The sequence below is a fragment of the Daldinia vernicosa genome (genome assembly GCF_022497035.1).
Source record: "Daldinia vernicosa strain CBS 139.73 unplaced genomic scaffold F5Y00scaffold_21, whole genome shotgun sequence".
In the NCBI taxonomy this organism is placed as follows: Eukaryota; Fungi; Ascomycota; class Sordariomycetes; order Xylariales; family Hypoxylaceae; genus Daldinia; species Daldinia vernicosa.
Window position 1 is genome coordinate 417,154 of NW_025953937.1, and position 25,235 is coordinate 442,388.

The 25,235-nt window shown below is 45.5% G+C and overlaps 10 protein-coding genes across 10 annotated transcripts; 5 read left to right on the top strand and 5 right to left on the bottom strand.

Annotated features, from left to right (window-relative positions):
* Window positions 1-424: 424 nt before the first annotated feature.
* F5Y00DRAFT_261775 (uncharacterized protein) lies at window positions 425-1,584 on the top strand (the record flags this gene model as incomplete). Its single annotated transcript, XM_048011271.1, has 2 exons — window positions 425-542; window positions 605-1,584. 2 exons carry the CDS (start codon window positions 425-427, stop codon window positions 1,582-1,584), a joined length of 1,098 nt encoding a protein of 365 aa, XP_047865235.1.
* Window positions 1,585-1,851: 267 nt separating this feature from the next.
* F5Y00DRAFT_269633 (amine oxidase catalytic domain-containing protein) lies at window positions 1,852-4,317 on the bottom strand (the record flags this gene model as incomplete). The annotated part of the gene is made up of 1 exon (XM_048012472.1): window positions 1,852-4,317. The coding sequence occupies one exon, from the start codon at window positions 4,315-4,317 to the stop codon at window positions 1,852-1,854; it is 2,466 nt and encodes an 821-aa protein (XP_047865236.1).
* A 1,187-nt stretch (window positions 4,318-5,504) lies between these two features.
* F5Y00DRAFT_261777 (uncharacterized protein) lies at window positions 5,505-6,443 on the bottom strand (the record flags this gene model as incomplete). The annotated part of the gene is made up of 1 exon (XM_048011272.1): window positions 5,505-6,443. One exon carries the CDS (start codon window positions 6,441-6,443, stop codon window positions 5,505-5,507), a length of 939 nt encoding a protein of 312 aa, XP_047865237.1.
* Window positions 6,444-7,277: 834 nt separating this feature from the next.
* On the top strand, window positions 7,278-8,061 carry F5Y00DRAFT_261778 (GNAT domain-containing protein; the record flags this gene model as incomplete). The annotated part of the gene is made up of 2 exons (XM_048011273.1): window positions 7,278-7,984; window positions 8,046-8,061. The coding sequence occupies 2 exons, from the start codon at window positions 7,278-7,280 to the stop codon at window positions 8,059-8,061; spliced, it is 723 nt and encodes a 240-aa protein (XP_047865238.1).
* A 1,093-nt stretch (window positions 8,062-9,154) lies between these two features.
* Window positions 9,155-10,191, bottom strand: F5Y00DRAFT_261779 (uncharacterized protein; the record flags this gene model as incomplete). The annotated part of the gene is made up of 2 exons (XM_048011274.1): window positions 9,155-9,950; window positions 10,010-10,191. 2 exons carry the CDS (start codon window positions 10,189-10,191, stop codon window positions 9,155-9,157), a joined length of 978 nt encoding a protein of 325 aa, XP_047865239.1.
* Window positions 10,192-11,588: 1,397 nt separating this feature from the next.
* Window positions 11,589-12,860, bottom strand: F5Y00DRAFT_71099 (S-adenosyl-L-methionine-dependent methyltransferase). The gene has a single exon (XM_048014046.1). It carries the CDS (start codon window positions 12,469-12,471, stop codon window positions 11,833-11,835), a length of 639 nt encoding a protein of 212 aa, XP_047865240.1. The 5' UTR covers window positions 12,472-12,860; the 3' UTR covers window positions 11,589-11,832.
* A 1,716-nt stretch (window positions 12,861-14,576) lies between these two features.
* On the top strand, window positions 14,577-16,015 carry F5Y00DRAFT_236241 (uncharacterized protein). Its single transcript, XM_048007679.1, has 2 exons — window positions 14,577-15,498; window positions 15,933-16,015. The coding sequence occupies exon 1, from the start codon at window positions 15,002-15,004 to the stop codon at window positions 15,365-15,367; it is 366 nt and encodes a 121-aa protein (XP_047865241.1). The 5' UTR covers window positions 14,577-15,001; the 3' UTR covers window positions 15,368-15,498; window positions 15,933-16,015.
* On the top strand, window positions 15,733-17,408 carry F5Y00DRAFT_71127 (uncharacterized protein). The gene is made up of 3 exons (XM_048014047.1): window positions 15,733-15,932; window positions 15,996-16,551; window positions 16,614-17,408. Exons 2-3 carry the CDS (start codon window positions 16,160-16,162, stop codon window positions 17,275-17,277), a joined length of 1,056 nt encoding a protein of 351 aa, XP_047865242.1. The 5' UTR covers window positions 15,733-15,932; window positions 15,996-16,159; the 3' UTR covers window positions 17,278-17,408.
* A 1,458-nt stretch (window positions 17,409-18,866) lies between these two features.
* F5Y00DRAFT_269636 (uncharacterized protein) lies at window positions 18,867-22,267 on the top strand (the record flags this gene model as incomplete). Its single annotated transcript, XM_048012473.1, has 5 exons — window positions 18,867-19,290; window positions 19,343-20,216; window positions 20,292-20,419; window positions 20,476-20,675; window positions 20,730-22,267. Exons 1-5 carry the CDS (start codon window positions 18,875-18,877, stop codon window positions 22,265-22,267), a joined length of 3,156 nt encoding a protein of 1,051 aa, XP_047865243.1. The 5' UTR covers window positions 18,867-18,874.
* An 826-nt stretch (window positions 22,268-23,093) lies between these two features.
* Window positions 23,094-24,281, bottom strand: F5Y00DRAFT_261783 (Clavaminate synthase-like protein; the record flags this gene model as incomplete). The annotated part of the gene is made up of 2 exons (XM_048011275.1): window positions 23,094-24,002; window positions 24,099-24,281. The coding sequence occupies 2 exons, from the start codon at window positions 24,279-24,281 to the stop codon at window positions 23,094-23,096; spliced, it is 1,092 nt and encodes a 363-aa protein (XP_047865244.1).
* Window positions 24,282-25,235: the final 954 nt, after the last annotated feature.

Below are 25,235 nucleotides of genomic sequence, written 5' to 3' on the forward strand. Positions count from 1 at the left end.
TGCGGAATAACGCCTATGTGTGTCACGTGATACCCATATGGCGCCCCTCGTCAATAGGGGCTGCCGTTGACTCTTGAGTGCCAGGTTTTATATCAGTCAAATAAATCGCCTAGACCTAATCTTTTTAGTAGTAGTCAACTCAAGCTTATACTGGTCTCTTTGATCTATTTTGACGGTTTGTCTCGATGGAACAGCCAGCCTTCCCCTAATGCGGTGGGATAGAGGTGATTTATGCTCATCGGGGAGATGATGACAGGTCCGAAAACGAGACTAATCACAGCCCACGGGCATATGCAATGTAACACACCTACATTAAGAGTCACGTATGATAAACTCCAATCTGACGCGTGAAACTTACAATTATTTACGCGAACATAAGACGCGACTTGCGGGTCACTGTTGTGACAGCGAACTTCAATTCAGAATGAATGCCCTTGCTACCAATCAACTGGGCTCAACTACTCTCCAAAGACAGGGAACTCGTCCTAGAAGAATGAAAGGGAAGCGGAAAATATCCCCTAACAGCACTCAGGGGTGGACGCGTACGTCTATTATTCTCTATTGAGAAGCTGATAGTTATTGAGGTAACTAACTCGAAATGTAGCACCATCAAGCAACTCTCAGAACAGCGATAACCTATCTAATGACTGTCGCCTGGGCCTAGTCTCGATAGTCCAGGCCGTCCACAATGCGAACGTACAATATAAATCTATTGTCGATGAGTATTTACGATGGCGAAATAAGTTACGGACCCGATCTAGCTCCAATCCAAACTCGACAAGATTTAGCAACGATGATCTCCAAACATTGGACGAAGTCATGAAAGCCTACCTCTCATTAGATCAGTCTATTGCTTGGCAACTGCTGGCAAACCTGGGCGACAAGTCTTATATCGATATATGGAAGCGGGCGGCCGACAACATGGCGTATTTGAAGGGGCTATGGAAACACCAGGCACCGAAACATTTGGAAAAAGCAAGGAACCGAGCCGTCGATCTTAAGAATTGCCGAGTCACAGTAGAAAGTAGCTTTAAACTTGTCGAAAAGGAGCTTCGGGATTCGGGGTTCGATCATTACTGCGAAGCTATTCTCGCGAAGAAAGATATGCTCTTGAAGTATGAGGAAGCATATCCCATATTACCAGAGCCTCGCCCAGCGTCAGAGATTCGCCAGGAGTCACCACTTACATTTCAGATGTCGACGCTCATTTTCATCGTCTTCACGGCGGTGGCATTAAGTTTCATACCCATGGGTATGGCCTGGTCCAGATCAACCAATACACCAGGCTCTACCCAAGATCCCGACTTCTATTTGCAAATCCAAAACATGATGTTGCAACTCTTAGGCCTCTCCACAGCCATGCTCGTCGCCCATCAGAGGTTATCCGACAATAAAACCGCTTGGAATTATGCTTGTTACTTTACTGTCGCCGGTGTTATATGCACCATTCTTGCGGTACCGGTGTATGCATTTGTCTCGACTATATGGTCCTCCTTCGCATCCTACCTCGCAACCGTTATGCAGGTTGGGGCGACGCTCCAACTGGCTCTAATCGCGAAAACCCCTAAGCAAAAACAGCTCTGAAGGGGAGGCGTATTTTGCATCTAATGTTATCTATATATCTCGCATGTCTACGATGGCTTCAGAAATTATAGCGGGGCGGGATAGGGGGTTAAGCCTACGGCTTAACAAATGACGGATGACGACCATTAACTATTATAAAGAATATCATATCAGTTAATGTGATGCTACAAACTTTGAAGTATATCTTGTCTCGTACTTCTGAGCGCGAATCGGTAAATTTGGGCTCAAGGATAGGATAACCTTTCCTTGAGAGCTAGGAAATACTTATTACAGCTGGATAATAGGCGCGACGGTAGGTTCCTGCAACGCTACATTGCACTGCGGCAAGCTGATCCCGTATGCTTCGCTAACAAGCTCCGTCGCATTGCTATCCGTCGCATTGCTATCGTCCGTCGGATCCGGCGCAGTATACCACCTCCTATTCTTGAGGTCGCCATCCTGAGATTGATCGAAAAAGTTCTGCGGCGCGAACATGATGCTGCTGACGGCTTCGGAGTACAGCGTTACAGGGATATCTTCGCTGCGCGTGAAGTGGTGCATGCCCAGGTTCAGCCACACAACGAGGTCTGTGCCCTCGACGCTTTCATCGTCTAGGAGCTTGGAAAAGTCCTGCTGCGGCTTCCAGGGCATGTTGAGGTTCTGGATACTGTTGCCCCACGGCTCCGTATCGTGCTGCCGCGTTACGACTAGATGCGATTTGGATAACGCGGTGTTGTGTCGTGAGAACGGCGACTTCAGCGTGCTGAGCCGGATATTCGATTTACCTGGCACGATGCGGTATCCGCGCGGCGAACCCCATGTATTCGTCGCGTTGGCGTGGTTTACTACGTACATGAGCTGCCCATTATTTGCCCAGCTTAGCTCTCGCTCTTTCTTGACATTATAAGTCTCCAGCGCAATCTGTTCGAACTCGCCGAGCTCCGGCCACCACGGCTGCGTCGTGTTGACTACCTTGAGCTCCGTTACTTGAAGGTTATTCTCAGTGCCGAGGATATCAAAGTCGGCCTTCCAGGTTAGCACATGGTCGTGCAGCGATCCTTGTGTAGCCTCTTGGATGCGAGGACCCCACGCGCCCTGGTCGCGGAAGAAAAAGGAGGATTGCAGATACCCCGATGCTCGAACCGTGATCTCCAAACTGCCATCGACATGGAATGCGTAATCGAATAGATAGTCGTAGTTCCCTACGGTGGCGATGGAGCGCAGCGTCAGTAACGATCCTTTTACGACGCCTAGGTTGGAAAAGCCGTAGTCATTAGACACGTCCCCGTCGCGGTGTCGAGATAAGGGGAACCCCGCGTCTGACTCAAAAATACAGATAGAATTAGGATTGATAGTCGATGTATTTCCGTTATGAACGGTCACGTTCCAGAATGTAGAGCCGAACGGACAGTCAAACCCCTCAACCATCGGGAACAAATCGGCGCCTAACTGGAAATACGTATCGTGATACAGGGTCGAAGCGGCCTTTGGCTGGAAACCACCATACTGCGCAGCGGCTTCTTGCATCGATAACTCGTACAACACCCGATCGCCTTTGAAACGAATATCATAGAGCATGATGCCGAGGGTCTGTGAGTGGGCGACGTAGAATGACCATCCCAGGTACTCGACGTACTTCTGCTCCGAGTCTAGCTTATACCGCTTGCCGCCAACTTCGAGATTTTGCGGCGCAAATTTATCTTCTAGCTCACGAGTCCCCATCGCAGCGTTGTACTTAACCAGCGCCCAATCGTAGTCGGACGGCTGGTAAAACGCCTCGTCTAACTCGTCTGCCTCGAATGCTGCGCGAAGCTCTGCGACCGTCCGAAAGAATCGCGTGTTCGTCACCAGTCCCTTGAGTTTATACAGCGAAGCATCTGTACCAGTAGTGTCGAGCATGACGTAGAAATCGAGTGGCCTCAGATAACTAGCAGGCCCAGGAAGCCGAAACATAATAACCTGGAACGCCTGGCTTCCATTGAACGAGGTGGGATTAGTAGGAGCAGCGACCAGAGTCGACCTGGGATCATTATAGCCGTAGAAAACACCACCGAGGAGCGCAGACGTAATATCAGTGAGGTTAGACATCACGGAAACCAATAGGGGTTCCGCGGCCTTACGTCGCTTTTCGTCGAAAAACCTCCCGTTGAAAGGCACGGCACCTCCTGTCCCGCCATTGAACGGATAGTCCAGTTTCTGTATAACGGTCTCACTGGAAACAGGCAAGGGACCGACCATGTACTCTTGTGACACCGGCTCAGGTTTGCCGCCTTCGAATATGATAACCCGAGCCCACGAACTGGGTTTTGGCCCTGATCCGTGTAGGTATGGAAGTACATCGGATTTGTTGACGGGTACGGTATCTATATACCACACGTAGTTGTCGTTCACCTTTGCCGTATCTGGATCGGTTAGATTTAATTTAGAAGCAGGGTCGTGAAGAAGATTCCAGACTGCCACATTATCTTCCGGTGTTATTTGAGCCCAGGCATTGGCCTTTGGAGCGGTCACTCGTTCCGCTGGCTCATATAGTGAACATGTTAAGCATGAAGCCGTCTCGGATGAATTATTACCCAGGACGAATTTGGGTAATAATGTCTGTCTCTGATAGCGTATTGGTGGTGTGCTAGCAGCATTGCTAAATGCAACGAGATATAGTACCGTGTAGACGAGTAGCAATAGCATATTCTCTATGGCTAAAGAACCGCTCAGTAGTTTATTAGGATTGAAGAAGCATTGACCGGCGGTACTCATTGTAACAAGGCATTTATACCCCTCTGTGACCGAGAGCGGCAATTAGAGCTTTTTATAGTCGCACCATGTACCACATGGCACCTATGAATGAAACTTATACAGTTATTGCGGGCAGGTAGAAGATCTTCGATAGCGACATCGCAATATAGCCATAACATTATCGGTACTTGACGGGCCTCGCCGTTGTCTATGGGTACCTCCTAGGTAGATAAGAGCCCAGTTCAAAGCGATTACCCATTCCAGACCCCGACATATCGCGAAAGCGATTTATAGTATATTTCCCCAATTATAAGTTGGTAGCCAAGGGAAAATGGTTGCGTTAGTGTAACGTAGGCCGGCTCCGACTTGGCAAGATACTAGATAACTCCTATCGGTGTCCGGATAAGCATCATATACTCCTTGGTGAGTCGGTTACAAATGAGTAAAACAAAACTTGGAAAGAGTATACCGCACAATAGAAATAGAGAGCACGGGAGCGACTGTTTATAGGGCAATACAGGTTAACTAAGGTGAGAAAACCAGTATGTTTAAGGACTCGAGCTGTCTTATGAAACACGTGCTGCCAAAAGCGATAGGAAGATCGTAAATAGCACTAAATTTTACCTACGAACCGATATATCATGGCAAAAATCATGTCAAAAAGATGAAATTATCTAACCTAAAGTATAAGAAGACAACGGGTTGCTAATTACCTAGCCCGGAATATTGGTTGATGGCCAATAGATAACCACTGGATTGGTTTCGGTTAGGAGGTGGTCAACGACTCTGCTTGTCAATCCGAGGGGGGTAGAAAAGGGGCCGAAGAGAAATTGGAAAACAGACATTTTTATATGTCTAAGTGATGATATAAAGGAAGCTAGCACCACAAAAAACTACCCCTGAGGCGTAGCAAGCTAGCTGTGGATTTCATCTATCAGTGTGAACTCATCTACACGATCAAGTTATTAACAATGCGGACAATATTCAGTCAAGTAAACCAGGGCTAAATAGCGTAAACAGTCTTTATTAAAACAACTTCGAACATATTAACTAAGCTATCTTAAACAATTTTTTTGTTTATTTTTTTTTGTTTTTGTTTTTTTTTGTTTTTTTTAATCTGCTTTTCTAGTCGCACTAGATAACTCCTGCAAAAAGGGAAAAGAATATCAAAAGATTCATATGTCTTTGTAGGTCTCAGGCACTGATAACTACTTTGCCGAAGGCGTTAGGGTATGGATAGCACGAGCTGGAAATAATCCACTGTTCACCGGTACCGGCTGCTGGGGCAGAGGTCGAGGCTGTACCACCGGCTGGCCCGTTGGGGTCGGCCTAGCTGGTCCCCATTGAATAGGGTTCGCCTGGTTCTGGTACTTAACTTGAGGCTGAGCCCAAGTTTGAGCTTGATTTTGAACCTGGATTCGTGGGTCAAAGTGAACTCGGGGTGTAACTGGAGGTCGGACCCGGGGACCTGGACCTGGAAGCGGGGCAGGAGCAGGAGCAGGGGCCGGAACAGGTGCAGGTGCAGGTGCAGGAACAGGTGCGGGGGCGGGGGCGGGTGCAGGCGCCGGGGCAGGAGCAGGCGCCGGGGCAGGAGCTGGAGCTGGTGCCGGTGCCGGTGCAGGTGCAGGTGCAGGTGCTGGTGCCGGTGCAGGTGCCGGAACAGGGGCACGCCAAGGGCCGGGGAAAGGGGATGGAGCCGGTTGTGGAGCCGGTTGTGGAATGCGAGCCGGGTCAGCCCTAGGCCGTGATGTGTAAGGCTCCGGGAAGGTAGGACCCCGTTCAATGCCGGAATAAATATTAAAGTATGTACCGACGACCACGAGTGCCTTTACTGCCTCCCACCAGTTGCTTGTGAAGAAACGATAATCAGCCATGGTGAGCGCCAATGCATCGAATGAAGCGTACATAATGTGACCGCATAGGTCTCCAAACCAGTGGTCTTGACGGCGACGTATTGTAGGATACAATCTCGTACGGATGGTCCAGAGGGTCATCATGAACAGGACCCAGCGAGTTGTAGAGTTAAGAAACCCGTTCCTTTCAAAGTGGACGATGAAATTTGCGGCTTTGACGAGCAACCATGGCGTTAATCCATAGGCGACACCGCCTAGTTGTAAAGCTGTGCCTGGGCCTGAACGAGAGGACATTATGCACTTAGCTTGAATAGGTACTTATGTGGTGTTGGTTTTGAATTGAGAGTAATTTGTTAAGATTTGGTGTTCTGTAGAGATTGCTTTTTGACAGGCTTTTTCTTTGATCTCGAAGGTGATGTTGAATGATGATGTTGAATGATGATGTTGAATGATCTGTTCGAATTATTTCCTAAATGAAGTTATAGATGTCATCATATATAGCCTTCTAATTCCCGGTGTTGTGCAAAAACAGTAGCCCTGTTACTAAACAATAGATATCCAGTGTACACGTATTACGATGTTGCAGAACAGGAAGAGGCAGGCCGAATCGCTTCGTTCCAGGGGGAGCCTGTTGTTCAAGTTTGATAGCATAGTTCGTAGCTATTACCAAGGGGATTGTTCGGTAGAATGAAAGAGCGGACAATAGCATTGTTATACTCAGGGGTACGTTGGAACAGTTTCATAATTGGGCTTAAACAACGTTATTATATTAGGTACCTAAAAAAACATTTGACAATACGATAGTAACTTCTTTCCTCGTTATAAAGTCTTATACTGATGCTCTTCAGCTTCATTAATTTCCTAAGGTATCGTGCTAATAAGCTAAGAAAAAAACGAAAGCAACTATAAAAGAGAAGCTGTTACCCTATTCCTCTCTATAACTTTAATCTCCTACATCACCCACGATCAAAGCACATAAGCAACCATTTATCTCTAAACATACCTACCTACTCAAGTTGTTCGATCTCCAGTCGAACCTCGACATAATAAACCTACTCTCAGACGAATCTTTGCTATAACGAATTTGGACTCGTAATTTTTTATTTTTCAATTCTTTTTCAATTCGTTATGGCGCCGTTTTTCTGTGGCACCTGTCCACCAAGAATCACCGTGGAGACGACCCTCCCTGTCTTAGAGGTACAAGCGTGGGCTACCCCTATCATCACCGATCGCCTTATTATTCGGCCACTTCGTTTAAAAGATTTGGAGGGATTCAATGCCCTTTACAGTCAACCGGAAGTCACAGCATTAGCCTTTGAAGGTGGAGAAGATCCCCAATATAACCTAACCTCTAATTTCAAATTACTAGTACGTCGTCTGAAACCTTGGGAACAAAAAAATATATTCTTTGCAATCCTCAGTCGGACTTCAGATGGTGAAGAAGGGGACTACATTGGGGAACTGGGTATGCAGTTTGGTGATGGTTGGCCTGAAATCTTTTATCTGCTCAGAAAAGAGTATTGGGGCCAAGGATGTGCGACTGAAGCTGTCAAAGGCTTTATGAAATTCTGGTGGGATCTTCCTCGAAGTGCTGCAACTTTCGAAGTACACCCTGATTCTATACATGGACCTGGAGGTAAAGAAGAAGACTCTTCTGGTTCTCCGCCTAAAGTCAAGGAGCGAATGCTTGGTAAGGCAGAAAAGATTAACGGTTCAAGTCAAAAGGTACTCCTAAAATCAGGGTTTGAGCGTATTGAGCGAATAACCACTGGTTTGATTCAGTTTCAATGCATTTACCCTCTGGCTGATGTTGAGCTTGAAGCTTACCGCGAAAAGTATTCGAAAAGAGTATAGAGTATATCTCACCTAAATAGCTAACTAATGTATAATTGATAGCACTATGACGCTTTAAATAAAATTTGACAATACGTTGAAATGAGACTTGGGTAAGTACCTATATGGATGACTTATTAGTGCAACTATTCACCGCGATATAAGGTATGTATCTTTAAATAATCACATAGGACACAGGTACTTTTACATGTCTATGATGATTATATATGCTCCGCTTGTTGATGGGCCCATCCCCCTATCCGCCGGTGAAGGGATAAAGTATAAATAGTCGAGCATAAATTCTTTTATTTGTGTACCTTGTCCTATTCTATTGGTCGCTGTCCACATTTAGTCCCCTTCTTGATACCATTCCTTTCCTTTCTCCCTTGTATTCCTCCCGTACCCTGTACTTCATTTGTACATTTCTCATCAGCTGCTCCCCTTTTATCCATCCCCCTTACCAGCGACTTTTAGAAAAGGCAGGCCAGATAAAGTATAAATAGTCTCTGAAACGTCTTAGATATAAGCAAGGTAAACCAACCTCAAAGGTAAAGGGACCAAGTCACGGATAGAGGTTCTCAACTAGGAGAAGGAGAGGGTAGCATAATTAATAGATAGCCATAACTCCGCAGAGAGCAGTTGCCTGACTTATTCTAATACACCTCTTAGAATTTTAATGGTTAATTGCCTTAGGCGGTATTGTTCCCCTTTTTATGATTTGGTCTAGTTAAGCCAATACAGTTTATTTCGCGCATTATCAATATTTCTTTTATATTTCCAACAGTTTCCCCCGTCCCCCTTTATCAACCTCATCCCCTTACGCTGTTTGATTCTAACTATTTGCCGCCTCTTTCTAAAAATGTAGATATCTACTGTCGTTCAAAAAAAAGAAAAACCCCCGGAAAGAACCACCCCTGTGTATGGGTAATAGAGGGAACACAATTGGGTAAGATAATCGAGTCTTATAAATGACTTATAACGGTCCATAATATGGTGATGTATATTGTCGGGTTGAATAAGGTCCAATTTACGTCTCAGCTCACTATCGAATTGATTGTAGCTACCTATTCTTTGAATCCTACACGTCTACTCTAACGGTCCCCTATCGTGCCACTACGTGTGCTTGGCGCCGACCCGTTCAAACTTTTCTCCGGGCAGAATCCTCGTAACGGCTATTTAATCCACGCCCGTGAATGCTCTGCTTGATAACTAGTTAGCTCTACTTGATAACTAGTTAGCTCCCAGTCTTCAAGGTCTAGGATCCTAAGGGATCGGATTGCTGCATTGCCTATGAGGTCGATTGCCTCATCGCTGACATCAGTCCATCCCTCTGGAACATGCTCAATGCTTCGAATATCGAAGCGATCTCCTACCCAATCATCCAGACCATCAGCAGCACTCTCAGTCCATTGAGTTCGGACTACTATGGCTTCAACTAGACTATAGGGGTACTTAGACTCTGCAAGCTTTGAATCCAAAACGTATTGCTGCTTCGTCAAATTCCGCAAAACTCCAGGCCGCTTAGAGCCTGGATGACTCCGAAGCATAGTCACTAGACGTAGGAGAAGTTGTATGTCGGGGCAATCCCAAGCTTGATCTTTCATTACCACTTCTAGAGAGGGCCAGCGCGGGAGTATACACCTGTTGATACCGAAATATAATGGATTTTCGTTTACCATTTCCGCATCAACCCCGTCTCCAGGATCCATTTCTCTTTCAGGCATATTCCCATTTTCGTAGTCTTTGCAGTTCGGAGGGAACCCCCGAGCATAATCTCCAACAAAGATCAGGCGGTCGCCGGCCCATGGTGCTTCGATAGCTATAATTGCTCCTTTTACGTTTGGCAGAAGGACTCTCCATAAGTAGGAGCACGTTAATGCTAGGCTTAGCACGTACTCAGCATCGGGTAACTCGGCGACAATGTCGTCAAAGATTTCCTGTGGAAGAGTCACTAGACGGCTAGCAAGGCTATCCTTTTGTTAGCTAGACTCTCCTTTATTCCTGCTTATCATCATGCTTGATCATACTTGTGTTCCCGTGATCTGGCAAGCTCTGACTCGGGTGATAGAGCGCCATTCAAGTCGGGCACCGCCAGTGAACCTAATACTTCGGCTCCGTCTAAAGACGTTATAAACTGACATGTTTTGGCGCCTCTCGGAAGTACCGTAGTCCATTTATCAAAGTTAACAAGATGCCAGCATTGACGCATATTGATTAATGATAACCCTTTTCGTACTTCAAACAAAGAACTATCAAAATCGAGTTTGAAAGATGAAATTGTGCTGTGAGAAATATCCTGCTTAGTTTTAGGAGGGGGGTTGTGTTGAGATAAAAAGAGAAGAGCCTGCTGCTGCCTGGACAAGCTCGCCTGAGAAATATACACCGTACATAATGTGATATTGTAACTATAAAAAGCACAAGTCTCACAAGCCACCCAGTGTTTCTTTTATTACTCGCACCCATCCAATTGAGGGTGCTCGATCTGTCATATATCATATCACCACATGCAGCCAGGTAAAATGCCGTGAGAAAACATACCTCATACTGTGGTAGCTAGTATGGGGTATCTCTTTTGACGCAATTCTACCAGGATGCCGTTTGTACTTCAATAACTGGTTCTAATAATATACAAGCACAGGGGCAATGGTACTTTAGATTTGCGCCACCAAAGATAGCCTTTTAGATTCAATGCTTTGATAGAGTAAAAAAACGAATAGTTTCCAAGGTTGCTTTACATTGACTATTTTGACTTCTTTTTTTCCTAGATGACGCTTATACCTTACTATGAAAGTGAAACAAAGTACACCACTCATAGTAAACAGACCAGACCAAACACCGGCAACCAAAATTAGCCTTTACTTGCTAATACAAAGGGTATTGTAAAAATCTAACTAACTTGCTATTCCATATAAAAGCTGTTGGAACGGGCTTAGACCAGCAGCCTGGAAGTGCTAAAGGCGTAATATCTTAGTAGCGCACGTAACAGATGTACAAGAAGACGCATACGAATAGTGCGGGGTGAATGGTGATAAGGGAGCATGCGCCGGCGACAGTGAGGCAGAAGTATACAAACCTTACGAATATGTAAAGTGCATCATTCCAGAACATACAGAATGCGAAGGAGAATGCGAAGGCCAAGAGAGAAAGAGTCCATACAAAGAGGAATTGCGGGATAGGTGAGAAGTCTAGCATGATGATAGGCAATCGTGATATCTGTTCTAGGATGTTCGTGTGTGGCTTACGTACCTGAAGTAATATTCTGAGGTCTGTGCCGAAAGATCTCGAGCCTGATATAGCGCAAGCGTACATTGTTTAACCAAAGACAATGGCCTATTATTATATCTATACGTATTCTTTATCAACCGTATGTTTATCATTAGCTATTGTCTTTAAGACTAAACATCCATTGTTAGTCGAAACGAGTCTTAGTGTTGATTGATCAGACATACTAGATCAGGGTTGCGGAATTAGCCTTTCAACAGATAATGAAAGCCATATCCTTCCAGCACATAGCAACATAGCGTTTCAAACGGCATTTTCGGTATATACACGTGACAAGTCGCTAATTAGTAGAAGAGTATGTAGCATATAAGGTAATAAAACCTCAGCAGAGGAATACGTTGCGAAGCTTACCAAGCTATAGACTATATCTAAGCTAGCCTACTTGGAAGAGGCGCTTTTAGCAAGATCATAGTTGAATTTGTTCTAGGGTAGTCAGATAAAGATTTAGCCAACAGAGTGCTAATGAAGAATAGCGATGGTGTTATTTGGACTTTGACCCTTCGGTTGGATCGTCGGGGTTTGTGGCCGAAATAGCTGCGTAATGCCGGTGATTACGATCTTTATAAGACTATACCCCTGCAACTGTATTGATGAAGTAGTGTTTAAGTTTTAATATGCAAGTAAAGAAGTATGAAATAAGAGCAAGGAGGAAAAACACCACTGTCATAGGGCGAATATTATCGGAAGAATCACGGACAATAATATATTCGAAGCCTGCATCTTGTAGCATCTGCCAGAATACCCCGATGTGTGATATAGCGTTGGTGGTCATGGTAGCATACTTGTTTACTTTCATTGTTGAATCGACGACATCACGGGGTGCGCTATCGAGGGAGTTGTGGTCGTATTCGAACTGCATAAGACGGCCGCCAGGGCGTAGAATGCGGTAAAAGCCGGCTAGGACAGCCTTAGGGTTGGTAGCATATACAAAGATCTCCATAGTGTAAACACCATCGAAGGAATCTGCGGCAAATGCATATAAGTTGTGATAACCCATCTTGCGTACTCTAACTGTGCCTTCTGGTAGGCCCGAGCGCTCGATATTTCGTTGGGCTTTGGCAACGTGATGGTCCACGACATCAATAGCATCGACGCGTAGTCCATGAGTCCTCGCCATGCGCAACGCTACGTGGCCGACACCACAGCCGGCATCGAGCACCTGAGAGCCAGGGGGCAGTGTAATGATTTCGGTCATTTCGTCTTCCATGTTGCGTAGACCTTTAGGTACCTAGATAGATAAGGCGAAAGGCTGATAGGTGTCATGTTCCTAATACCCAAAGTGTCGCGTACCACCTAAATGCAATATAGGTATACCCTAGCCTCGACTCGAGTGAGTAATAATAAGACTCCAACGACGGGTTCGGGTTGATGATAGACACCGCATTGTCGGGGTCGTGACTCCTGGCCGGGGGGAGATGACATGGCGGTACTTTACAACTAGGTACATGGTATAATTAAGACTTGAATCAAATGTAGGTTAGGAGGTAGCGTCGCAAATAACAAACAGTGAGTCAATAAATACGTGCTGACTAACAATTTAGATTTAATTAATGTTGCAGTTCAACTTCTAAGCGCGTCGCGCTTGTCCTACAATACATTATAGGGCTGAAGAGGCAGAGCAGCCGTAGTACCCGGCCTCCCGCCATTACTACGCTAAATTTAGTGTGGTAGCATAAGGTATATAAGGTATGTACTAAGGCGAGGCTTCGACTGTATTCAGACCTCCGAGAACATTACATAACTGGTTTAATAATATACTGGCTTATTCAATATGCCGATGTAGTTCAGTTATCCGAACTACAATGACCTACATGTACGCAGTGAAACAATGGAACTGCCTAAGACAGGAAGAATACAATATAAATTCCGAAAGCCATAGGTGTCCGCCCGGTGGCTGCCTAAGCATATATGAATTACCCTCCTCATATTATTGCCACTCATCTGCTGTATATTTATTTTCTCGTAGCTATTCCCATGATATTATCTTATGTCACCAAGGCATCTAGGACAAGAAACGTGCATTTACTTCGGTGTCTTGTCTCAGATAAGCTTCCTGTCCTATTTCACTTATTAACTACATCTTTATATCTCGGCTCGTAATCCTATAGTTGCTTGCTTTCTTCCCACCCCGCCTTTAGATTCTCATTATCTATATCTACTGCCACCCTTATAATACAAGCCTTACGACCATCAATTTTAAATGTCAGTGGTACGTCGAAAATAATTCGACGATATTGTGAAGGATGTCTCTTGAGAAATAACCCATGCTAATAGTAACGAAGTTAAATATCAGGCTTTAGAATTGCATATCTACCTCCTAGACCTTTCGACATACCAACACAAGGAATACATCGTGTGGACAGAGAGAATATACAAAGCTTCTGGCTATCGGCTTTAGAAACAGCCTTATAAGTCTTTTAGCTTCCTGTAAAGAGTGTATATAGCCTTTGGTTATCTAACATAGGTAGCTGGCCTCATGTTAGGGACAACCTAGTAGGGTCATCAACCAGTCCTACGTAGCCAATATACTGGTTGCTATACCTACTACTTCTCTTAAACTTGAAGTAGCCTTCTACCTTTGAGTAATCAAGGCTGGTCATTGTCTCACATCTTACTACAAGTACCTGGCTCCGTATTCACCGAAAAACAGTGCATACATCGGTGGCAGGGGCAGGTTGCCGTACCTAGGTTTCTAACTACTGGCAAGATCCGGGTGTAGGTCTTACAAGTGTTCCATGAATCGTAGTATCTAGAGGTTTGTGTAGCTTTGAGAAAGGGTAAGCCTTCATCGTTATATACGTGTAGCAAGATAGGGTCGTTGAGCCAGATTGCCGCCTTCCCTCGAATACACCTGTATTCTATGATAGTCTAAACGAAAAGAATTTGGCTCTAAGACAACTTGTCTTACTTAACCCTATGATGTGAACGTCTATGCAGACTGTTTCTAAAGATCAAAGGGGAGTGTTCTGGAATATTGACACCTTAGTCACAGTCTGGGACGGTACGGAAGCTTGCTGGAAACCACCGTCGTCGAGTGTCGAGTTTGGCTTGACACCGTCGAGGGCTGCTAAGAAATGCCTCGAGGCTCTTAGCTTCTTCCTGATTCTAGATGCCTTCCTTTAGCAGCTGCTACATAAACTACAAGGCAACTATCCTAAGACCTGCTGACTCGTGGTCTCTCTCCGCTTTTACCTCTCATTTTACCACACAAGAAACCCTACAAATTTAAATTTTACTTCCCTAGGAAATACTTCACGAAGTGGTACATTCACACAAATTATTCCTAAATCAGCCTCCATTTAATTTGTGTGTGCCACCACATAGGTATCTCATCTCGAAGGCTGCATTGTCTTTTTGATCATTTTTTATTCCTAACACCATCACAAGCAAGGCTCTGCTATTCGACACACCGAACTGCTAAGAGTAACTCGCAATACTTTTGGCCTCGGACATTCTCTTTGGTGGTAAGTTACCCAGACGTACCTATGATGGAAGCGCGATGATGCCTATGATACTCTTTTCTCCGACGCCTCACCCTAGTTACTTATGCACCTGATCTATTAATCTATTACTGAACACTATTTACAGGACCGTATTGATTTGCCTTTTCTTTTTAAAAAGACCTACAGGCTATTAACTACCAGCTTTGCATCACTTGATCCGCCATAGTATGTCCGCGATCGTGATCGTACGTGGGGGCGTAATAATAACTGACATGCACGGATAATAGGTCAGTCATGGCGAATCATCAAGATCATTTGCCCAACAATATCTGGGGTTTCCCGGGCGTTGAATTCCAGGCAACAGATGCCGGCATGGGCTATCATCAAGGCATGGAGCAGGGCCTAGGGCTTCAGAACCCCTTCAACCCGGGGTTTCCAAATTCGGAATTAATCGGACAAGGTCCCAACTTCGACGATGTCGCCGCCGATATTCCTTATGCAATGCCCCACATTGCGACCCAGCAGGAGGGAACTGCTATTCAGAGACCTACCTTTGGATGGGATGACCAAGCAGCCGGAGGTGAGTCATGCTTCAGCCTGATTGATGATGATTCGAAGCTACGCCTCGTGTCGGGCAATGGTCGTTGCCGCCTAAAATAGTATACAAAGCTAACAAGTATAAAACCCTCTAGACTCCCTCAAACCACGATCCGCGATGGGTGAAGCTCATTTGAGTGAGGATAACTGGACATACGGGGTTGAGGTCTCTCCAGCTATTGATTTTCTGCCTGGTAAGTTGATGTTACATACATTTTTCTTTGTTAACTATTCAAGCCCTACACTTCAGCCCCAATCCAATCAGCTCTATAGAAAAACCATACCCCTTGTCACTTTAGCCTGCCAAGCCAAGTGTCTTGCATACCTATGCATAGATGTATAGGTACCTATACATATGTCTTTAACCGAGTCTATACCAGTGAGACTCGGTTAACAAGATATAGGTGGAAGACAAGGATATAGGTGGAAGACAAGGGGGTTACACTGATTTCTCAGCAGGCAAGGCAGGGTTGCTGCTTTCAGCCGTGCGAAGTCGTTTCGGCTTGAAATCTATACTGTGGCCAGCTTCACTGCCAATCGTTCATCATTTCGTCTCCATCGTGAATACCTTACACTGATACATACTTATCGTCGTGTCGGGCTGCTAATGGTATTTCTTCCACATTAGGTTACCACCTCGTCAAGAACCACGTCGCTGCCATCCATAAGCAGCTAACAAACCGATCTATAGACTACGACTACGCCCTCGTCCGATCCGTCGAAGGACCCGGCATCTGTCGACAGTATAGCATCAAACAGAAAGATAGATTCAACAGCCGCGTCCGTCTCGATTTCCTCCAAGTCTTCGCCGCCACCCGACCCTATAATAAACAGGTTCCCAACTACTGTTTCAAAATGACTATCGTAACCAAGGATCGTACTATCCTGCTCTCCTGTCCATATCCGCCTGGCATCGACGGTCGTCAAGATCAGGAAGGGGAGAGCCGCTTCTCTCCCGGCCCCTCCATACATGGTCTAGTGGAATACGGTGCGGGGGAAGAGCAGGTCTTACTCCCAGGTTCTCCCAGCTCTAATGGCTTGGATACGCCTTCTCCTTTTGATCAGCCGCTCTCTCCTCCGGAAAGCCTTTCCACACCGGGACATCATCATCATCCCCGACCACCCCGTTTGGGCCCTGTCGTGAAGCCCAACCGAATCGTAAATAAGAATCGTGAGGGCAAGTTTGTTTGCTCCTTCGCCGGCTGTACCGATGATGTAAAGGTATTCAATCGCAAGTGTGAATGGAGGTAAGATATAACATAATCTTATTTACGTCTATGAAACCAAGCCTTGCTAACTTTCTGTTCAGCAAACATATGGACAAACACGACCGACCGTATAAGTGCTTGGCGTCGGGGTGTGAGAAGCTTGCCGGATTTACGTATTCCGGCGGTCTCTTACGTCACGAGAGGGAGGTTCATAATAAGCATGGCGGTCCGAAAAACCCCCTTCACTGTCCACACGGAAACTGCAAACGCCACGAGGGCAAGGGTTTCTCTCGCATGGAGAATCTTAATGAGCATCTTCGTCGAGTGCATACCCCTAGCGACGTCAATAACGGCCCTACAGTAGTAGAGTTGCCCGAAGATGAGCTAGAGGAGAACCCGGCCCCTCTTCAGCAGGTCGTAGCCCCTGAGAAGATAGGCGAGAAGCGCAAGCCCGAAACAGACCTCCGTGAGGAAGTGAAGCGTCTGCACCAGGAGAATCAGCAACTGAGAAATGAGGTCCGTGCCCAGTCTCGCCACAGCATGGCCATGATGCAGACCATCGACGAGATCAACACCAAGCTTAGGGAGCTTGCCAACTCCAAGTCCCAGCTGCAGCCCCAACCCCAACCCCAACCCCAACTTCAACTCCAGCTCCAGGCTCAGCCTCAACTCGAGCTTCAATCTGAGGCCCAGTCTGAAGCTCAGTTTGAGAATGAACCCGACCTCGATGTGGCCCAACACACTGCCGTACGCTCTCTAGGCTAGGACCCCACGAGAACATATGGTCAGATAGCATATGAAAAAATAGGACGTGATCCGGAAGGATATTATTAGGAAGAAGACGACCAGTCCTATTTGGGCTCGCAGTGAGACCTCCCCTTTATCGTTTGTTTGCAACAAGATACCCCGGTTTATTATTTCCACGGTTTTTCTCATTTCTCTTTGCATTGCCTCGGGCGTTGGCGGCCAACCATCTGGACGGATCAGGGTGTGTTTTTACCTTGGCGGATGTGGATATGAACCGAGATGGACTCGGTCCCGGTATATACGATTGGCACGGACGGGCCTTCGGCGTTAAGGGTTGATACTGCAGCATTTTCAGACCGGCACATTCCCCCTTTTTACGAGTTGTACGAGCGAGCAGGCTTCTCTTCTTGTTCACTCCCCATTCCCGACGAGATCGGCGTTTTTTCCCTTGTCTCTAGCAGACGGAGGCTTTCGATTGCGCGAACGAGGTTGACATATGATAAGAAGTCGGGTAGACGGCTTGCAGCCTAGGCATTGTCGCCCGTCTTCGGGTTCAACATCGTGGATAGGGCTGAGAGATGCGATGAGATGAGGCGCGAAGAATTCTCTGTAATACTATGGTGGTCCCTCTTCTATGGAGGGCGCCCTTGCGGTTAACTAGACCTACGTTAATTATAGTTGTCTCTAATACCTCTCTCGAGACACAAGTTTACTAGATATATCCTCTAGGTTTAGGAAAATACAGGTTTCCTGTCACAGCTGCGGTGTTTTCTTGTGAAGAGATGTGTTGTGCTTTTTGACTGTTATCCGGTTTTGTTCCCATATTAATGCCCAGAGAACCATGAAAGTTTATGCTTTCTATTATCTCTAATGAGTACCTAGACTTGTCCGGGAACACTTTTAACCCGACTAGGTAGTTCTAGACACCGGACAAGTTAGGGGTGTTATAGCTGACTAACAGGTAGCTAGAATAGGGGGCCCTTAGCCTGCCAAGACAGAAACTCTATTGGAATTAAGTATTTAGAAGTACTCAAATTTAAATACAGGTATGTTGATATGATAGTATATAGATAGGTATAGGGTATAGACATTTAGCAATAGCTAGTTGTCGGCTTGTACCTGAATATAATATAATTATCCCTCCTTTGAATAGGGGGTCCCACCACCTCCAATATGTAACCCTAAAGAGAGCATGTAGGTACTTAGAAACAAGTCAACGCATTTACACGTATATATGTCCACTTTGATTATTCCTATCTACGGTGCGCTGAAACATCTGGAAAAGCGAGTTATAAAGGAGTATATAGTATACACGTATATTAATAATGGAGATTGACAACTCTACGTAAATTATTCTTGTGATCACCACCTATCTATCCAATGGCCCCTGAACCAGCCCCAAGCTTATCTCACTGATTAAACCGAATGAGAATGCATATCGTTGGGGCTGGGGCATTATTACTTGATTAACATTGCACGGCATGTATCATGTGATAAAGGCGAGTGTGGCTTGGAAGCTTTATGGCAGATAGCCTGAATTTCAGAGCCTGACGAGGGAAATTTGATTTTCTCTCTTCCTATTACTACCTACACATACCATACCACAATTGCTATAATGGACCCCTTATCTATTGCTGCTGGAGCTGCTGGTTTCATTTCACTAGGTATTACGGCCGCTGGGGGGATCATCCAATATTGCAAATCATATCGATCTCAAGATGCTGACTTTGACCTATTAATACGACACGCCAAAGAGCTAGAATCATTCCTCGGCTCAATCGAAGACCGCAGTAGAGCATCACAACGTCCCAGTAAAGATGTCCATGACTCTTTACAAGGATGTCGTCAAGCTTGCGATGCTTGCCTGAATGATTTCAAGCAACTCAACGCCAAGTATACCAACCAGAAATCCAAACAAAAGCTCATACAAAAATTAAAATACCCCTTCGATAAAGCAAAGCTCGATGATCTTCGGTCTCAACTGCAAGAATTCCACGTTAGACTGCTGGGAATTTTGCAGTTGGTCAATCTGTGGGTATTATACTCATTGTCGATACATTCGTCTCTGACAGGTTTTACGAAGGGATGCCACGCGAGAAATAAGAAGTATCGCTATTTCAAAATCTGCAAAGATAACACTCGCGGTGGAGTCGATGGAAAGAGAGGTCCAATCTTCTCTGTCCGATGTGAAACAAGCAGTAGCTGATATACGTACTGATGTCAACCAGCTGGGGTCTTCCTTTCAGCATGACCTTGGAGAAGCCAAGATGCATATAATGACATCTTTGGACGACAGTCAGAACGTCACATCTGACCGGGCATTATCAATCATCGCAAACCAGGAAAGACAGTCAGTATTGCTCAAACAATATATAGATCAACGACTTGGGGCCCTAGAGAGCAACCAGAGAGAATTCTTTACCCGAACTTTAGCTGCGAGTGCTGGAGTTAATGGTCAAACAGCGCTATTCAGTTCAAATACCGATGATGGCTGTTGGATCCGGAACAGCGTTAGGGAGAAGATGAATCTTAGGATGCCTGTGCGGAACATCTTTGAGTCTCTTTGCACCTGTCCAGTAATACAGCAGCGCCGTTTCACAAAACAGCACCAAGCGCACTGTATATATGCTTTGAGAGACCGTCAGGAGTGGAACTTTACCAAAAGCTTTCGAGCTTTCCGGCGCATGATCACTATATCGTGTAAAGTTCAGTACGCTCGGATGAATTGGGCTCGCGACTGGCATGTCTACCCTAATCTAACAGCTCAAATGACTGTACCGTGGGATTCCCCCGCGTTCGAGGTAATCAGGAATACCAGAAATATTTTGTGTCATATCAAGAGTGTACGTGAGTTGGAAGACTTATTCAAGGACAGCTTGATTAGTCTTAAAGAGATTTTTACAAAAGGCGAAGGATGGCCAACAGATGTTCATGAAGACGGTTTGAACTTGCTACATGTTTGTCAATTCACCCTACAAACCCTTCTTAGAATACCGTTTGATAGGATTAACTAATAAAAAGCTATCTCTTAGGAAGTAGTTGAAGACGTATTCTTGGATTCTGAATATATGGGATCGGACGAAGCGGCGGTTGTCTTAATGCAGTTCGTGGTCGCGTTAAAAGAGATAGGCGTACCTATAGATAATTGTTCAGATCACGGGTGAAGGCTTTTTTGAACCCAAATCAGTTTCGATATGAGGACTAATCATCTTCTAGTACACCCCTTGAATATCTTCTGAAAAGAATGATATATCTCGAGAAGCGTCCTATCAACAATTATACATGTTTAAGGTTCCTAGCTCATAACTTTTCGAAAGCCTTAGAACTTGTGGAAATAGCACCTGCTCCATTACCTAATCTTAAACATTCGACTATCATGACAATAATGCGCTTAGGAGATCCGGGATTTTACGAACGTGAGTTTCTTCAAACTTTCCTCGAGTAGTATAGGCAAAATTAACTGTTTATAGTGCTTGAGTGCAACGACCTGATCTACCTAGTCCTTCATCGTTGCGAACATGATATTCCGCGCCTCCTTATGAGCGATACTTCGCTCATGAATTCCCGGACTGGCTCGGGACAAACGGCACTCCACTTTGCTGTAAACTGGCCTAAGGGCCTTTCTCTTTTGATAAAATATGGAGGGCAATCTATTCAATCTATAATCAATGGTCGCGGTGGATCTCCCGCTTCTATACCACCTTTGAACTATGCACTACATATGAGAGAGGTTGATTCTATAAAGTTGTTACTCGATGCAGGAGCCAGCATTCCTTCGTCCTGCTTCCAATTTTTCGCACAAGATGTCGATACGGACGAACGAGCCAAGCAAGCCATGTACGTTGTGGTCGAATCACTCGTAAGGGAACGAAAAGATCTGTTTCAATTAGCTTTACGGTATCTCCCGCCAGAAAAGATTCAGGAGCTTGAGCTACGGAACGATGAGCTTCTGGACGATAAAGCATTCATTGTCGCGAAAGCACTAAGGCAAGAGCATGTTCCTATGCCTACTGCTTATGACTTCTTACAACCCGGTTCGGTATATCATTGGGGAGGCTTGACCTATCGTATAGCTCAGAAGCTATTTGAAGTTGGCTTTCGCAAAACAGATGCGAAGCTTCACGGATGCACTCCATTAATTACCTTCAAAACATGTTCCTTGTACAAGGGACACCATGCATATGGACTTGAGACGTTGCTAAAACTTGTCGGCTGGTTCAAAGACCACGGGACTAACCTCCACGCCCCGGCTTATATGCCTAGTAATCTTTTTCGGTTTGACGGTACCATGGAAGGTGATGCTGCATCCTATATTAATACACCGCGACCGCCTTTAACTATCCACTATCTAATGGATGTTTTGGGCTATCTAACATGGCCGAAAATACTGAGACTTAGTTCAGAATTCGACAGGCATATCGCCGAACAAACTTATACCGCAAATCAACTCATATTATCCAGCCTGTTTGAAGACAATACTACAGACTCCTGTTGTTGCTTCTGCGCGACAGACGGATGCACTCCAACTTCGAAGTACTTGACTTCCATCATTCGAGAGTACGACTACTTTTGGTACGATGTTAATATTAAATATATGGTCGGTGCGACACGACTGGCTGAGCTAGCGACACCCGATAGCAACAAGTACAAGGTCTCAGTAGAATACATTCGCCTCATAACGTTTGAGGCTCTTGGAATGCATCATACATGCTGTCGATGTAAGAGGCCTGAAGAAAGGGATCCCCTCGTTGGTAATAACCCAGTTCATCTCCTGGATATAGCTGAGATCAAGGAGATACGAGAGGAAGATCGATACCTAGCGAAGCAGCTGGAAGTTTTGATGGATGAGTTTGAGGAGAGATTCCAGGAATTGAATGCGCCATTAAGTGAATTTATTGAGCAGTACTTGGTTGCTAGGCTCGAAGAAATTGGACAAGAGCGGGATGAGATATCAGCAGAGGACTTACGCACTATTAGGGAAACTGGTGTCATTCTTCATGAGCTTTAGAATTTCTTTGACGTCCTATTTCTTGTTATATTATCAAACAAGACGGGTATATACATCAACAGTGTATGGCATAAGGATATCAGTATCATGCAGTACTTAAGTCCAAAGGAGATGCCCAAGTACATAGGTAGGTACCTAACGCAGTTAGAGAACTAAGAGTCTCACACGTATATGCTATCACAAACCTAGGCAGGGTTAGATATATATTTCTTCCAGACGGACTTGAACTACACCCTATGGTCTTGCCCGTAGCCTCCATCGATACTCATCGTCACTTAAGATTTACCAGTTTCCTAAGTCAGCCACCGAAATATCAGATCCCAAGTATTAATACTACAGCATGCAGAGCATACACGAAATACCCCGGTTTCTTTTTATTAAAGTTGAGTAGATTAAACTCTTCACAGCACTTCCCAAGAATAGCCCCCGGTGACTGAGACTTCCATCCGAAGACTCTAATAATAGTCATGATGCTATCTACGTGGTCTATCTGCGTAAAGGTGTTTTCGATAAAGATTATCCGCTCGGAACGTAGGAAAAGTAAGTAGGAAATTCCTCTTTTAAGGGGAAGTATCATTTAAAATAGGCCCCTCCTGTTCGGGGCAGTATGAAACATATGTGTTAGGTATTGTGCGGCTCTTAATGGAGCATAAGCATTACGCCGGCTCTATCAAGGAGATACTGGAAAATATTAACTTGGGTGCTTAAGTTATATAAAATTCAAACCCAGTTCCTCATTAAATCTCATAATTTGTAAATGTAGCAGTGACAAGATCTGACCTTTACTATGCCTAAGTACTCCGTATTCCTTTGAATACCTCTTAACCTAATAAAGCTTCTTGTTATTGAGTCTCAGGTATTCTCCAGCAGTAATATGATCATATCGAGCCGGCTTCTCGGCCGATACGAATTGCGACTTAGGACCTATATCCTCAGTCGGCGGCGGGCGGAAGAACATGACGGCTGACCTTCGTTCCGGCACGCGCGACGTCTCAGTCCCAGGTGGTAAACCGACACGGTGCAAAGCAGCGCGCAGCTCCCCATTTGTCCATCGTTCCAGCGTGTCCGACACTAACAGTACGACATCACCTTCCTGCTCCACGAACACGGGGGCAAATTCACGGCGGCCCTCACTCAATCCGCGCACCTCAAGCTCAAGTCCGGACGCACCAACGCCATCCTGGAAGAGTGCGCTTATAACCCCGAGGTCTGAGTGTGGCCAAATGCGGCGCATGACCACATCCCCAGCGCTACCATCAAGCACGTCCCGCGCAACCTCTGGATAGAAATTCAGGTTCAGCTCAGTCCCAAGGCCACCGGTGTCGGGCGGGTTGAGTGTCCCTGGAGGAACATCAAGGCCCAGCTCGATTGCGGCGAGTAATACGTCGCATGCTTTAATTATCTTCATAAACGCGCCCCGGGTTGTGCCATTGAAACCTGGTAGCAGGACTTCGGCAAGTTGGGGCGTGGGGAACGAATAGTCTCCAGGAGGGCCAATGGCGAATTGCTCACGGGCGTCCAGAAGCTGCGCCTTGGAAGAGCTGGTGGACACTTCGACTTGATGAGGATGAGAGGAGGAGGAGGATGTGTTTAGGTTCGGGGCGTCATGAAGATCGGGCCGCACTATAGCAGTCTTTTCGTAAGCCAACGGCGAGTATCCCCTTGCCGGGGCCTCGCCGCCGGTATGGCGAACACTAAGTTTAGCAGGAAGAGATAGATTGAAAAAAAGACGGTGCTGTATAGGGGGGTCAAAGAGCGTTAGACATCGCCTATAACCTATATAATCTGAAGTAGAAGGTAGTAGGTATTCTAAGAACTATGATGGGCATACCTGATTGAACAGCCTACTGATAGCCTGGGGGGGGACGCCATAGTTCCGCAAACGGGCAAAACCATGCTGTCTTAATTGCGAGACAAGCTCGACAGCAAAGGCACGACGGGCCTGGCTTATGTTTGCGAGCTTCTTCGTCGAGAGAAGAGGAGATGCGTCGAGGGTTGGAGGCCAACGGAACATGTCTACCTATATTAGTGATGAGACTCTGGGGCCACTTAGTGTTGGAATAATTTTGAGAATCCAGGCATTCGTGAGTATCCTTTACGTTAAATTAGGAATGGGTTTGAAAGAGTCTAGAATATAAATACCTATATCTAGATATGTTACACACTCTACGCGCTTACACATATCGAGATACACTTACACACTCTATGCGCTTACGCATATCAAGATACACTTACACATAGCACAGCATAAACAAAGATAACCACGGGATATAGCAAAGATATTGCGGCTTGTAATACACGAGGCACGCACGTCTAGTTCCTTTAGGGAGGCGGCTTATTTTAGTCCCATGTTGTGCGAGGTAAAATTCATCTACTATACTTCACCCCAATATCCTTCCCGCGTTTATGGTCACGTTTACTTCTACTACTGGCTATAGGTTATCTGAATAGTTACCGCGGGCGTATCTATGACTCTAAGGCGTCCAGAAAGGAGCCGTAGATGCAGTCACGCTGAGAGATAATACTATGCCCTCTTCTGCAAATGATCCGAGATAACGTGTAGGCCTCTACGTAACTTATGACAATCAAATTGTAGTATTTCGGGGGAGAGGAGATGTAGTAGAGTAGCTTGATACCATAAACCCCCTTTAACATCAAATGGGACTCCATGATGGATATATTACACTTTAACAAAACTAACTTCCCAATTCCACAAGATGGGATAGATAAGCTGAGCTAATTATCACGATACCGAGAGTATATATAACAAGTTTTCCAGGTTCTCTATTTATTACATGAACTCAACCAACCAGTATAGAAAACATATATTCATTATTAGAATTTTAGATGAAACGCCGGGATACAGGATACGCCCGCTATGTACAGGTTGAATTTCCATAGTCACCTAAGTTTCAGAGCTCCTTGCGAAACAACGAATTTAGTTCCATGCTTCTTGCACTATTTCGTG

Excerpts from the sequence above, each read along its gene's own strand:
- F5Y00DRAFT_71099 (XM_048014046.1), bottom strand. The coding sequence starts at position 12,471 with ATGGAAGACGAAATGACCGAAATCATTACACTGCCCCCTGGCTCTCAG.
- F5Y00DRAFT_236241 (XM_048007679.1), top strand. The coding sequence starts at position 15,002 with ATGGCGAATCATCAAGATCATTTGCCCAACAATATCTGGGGTTTCCCG.
- F5Y00DRAFT_71127 (XM_048014047.1), top strand. The coding sequence starts at position 16,160 with ATGACTATCGTAACCAAGGATCGTACTATCCTGCTCTCCTGTCCATAT. Across the intron at positions 16,552-16,613 it reads AATCGCAAGTGTGAATGGAG|CAAACATATGGACAAACACG; the intron begins GTAAGATATAAC and ends CTTTCTGTTCAG.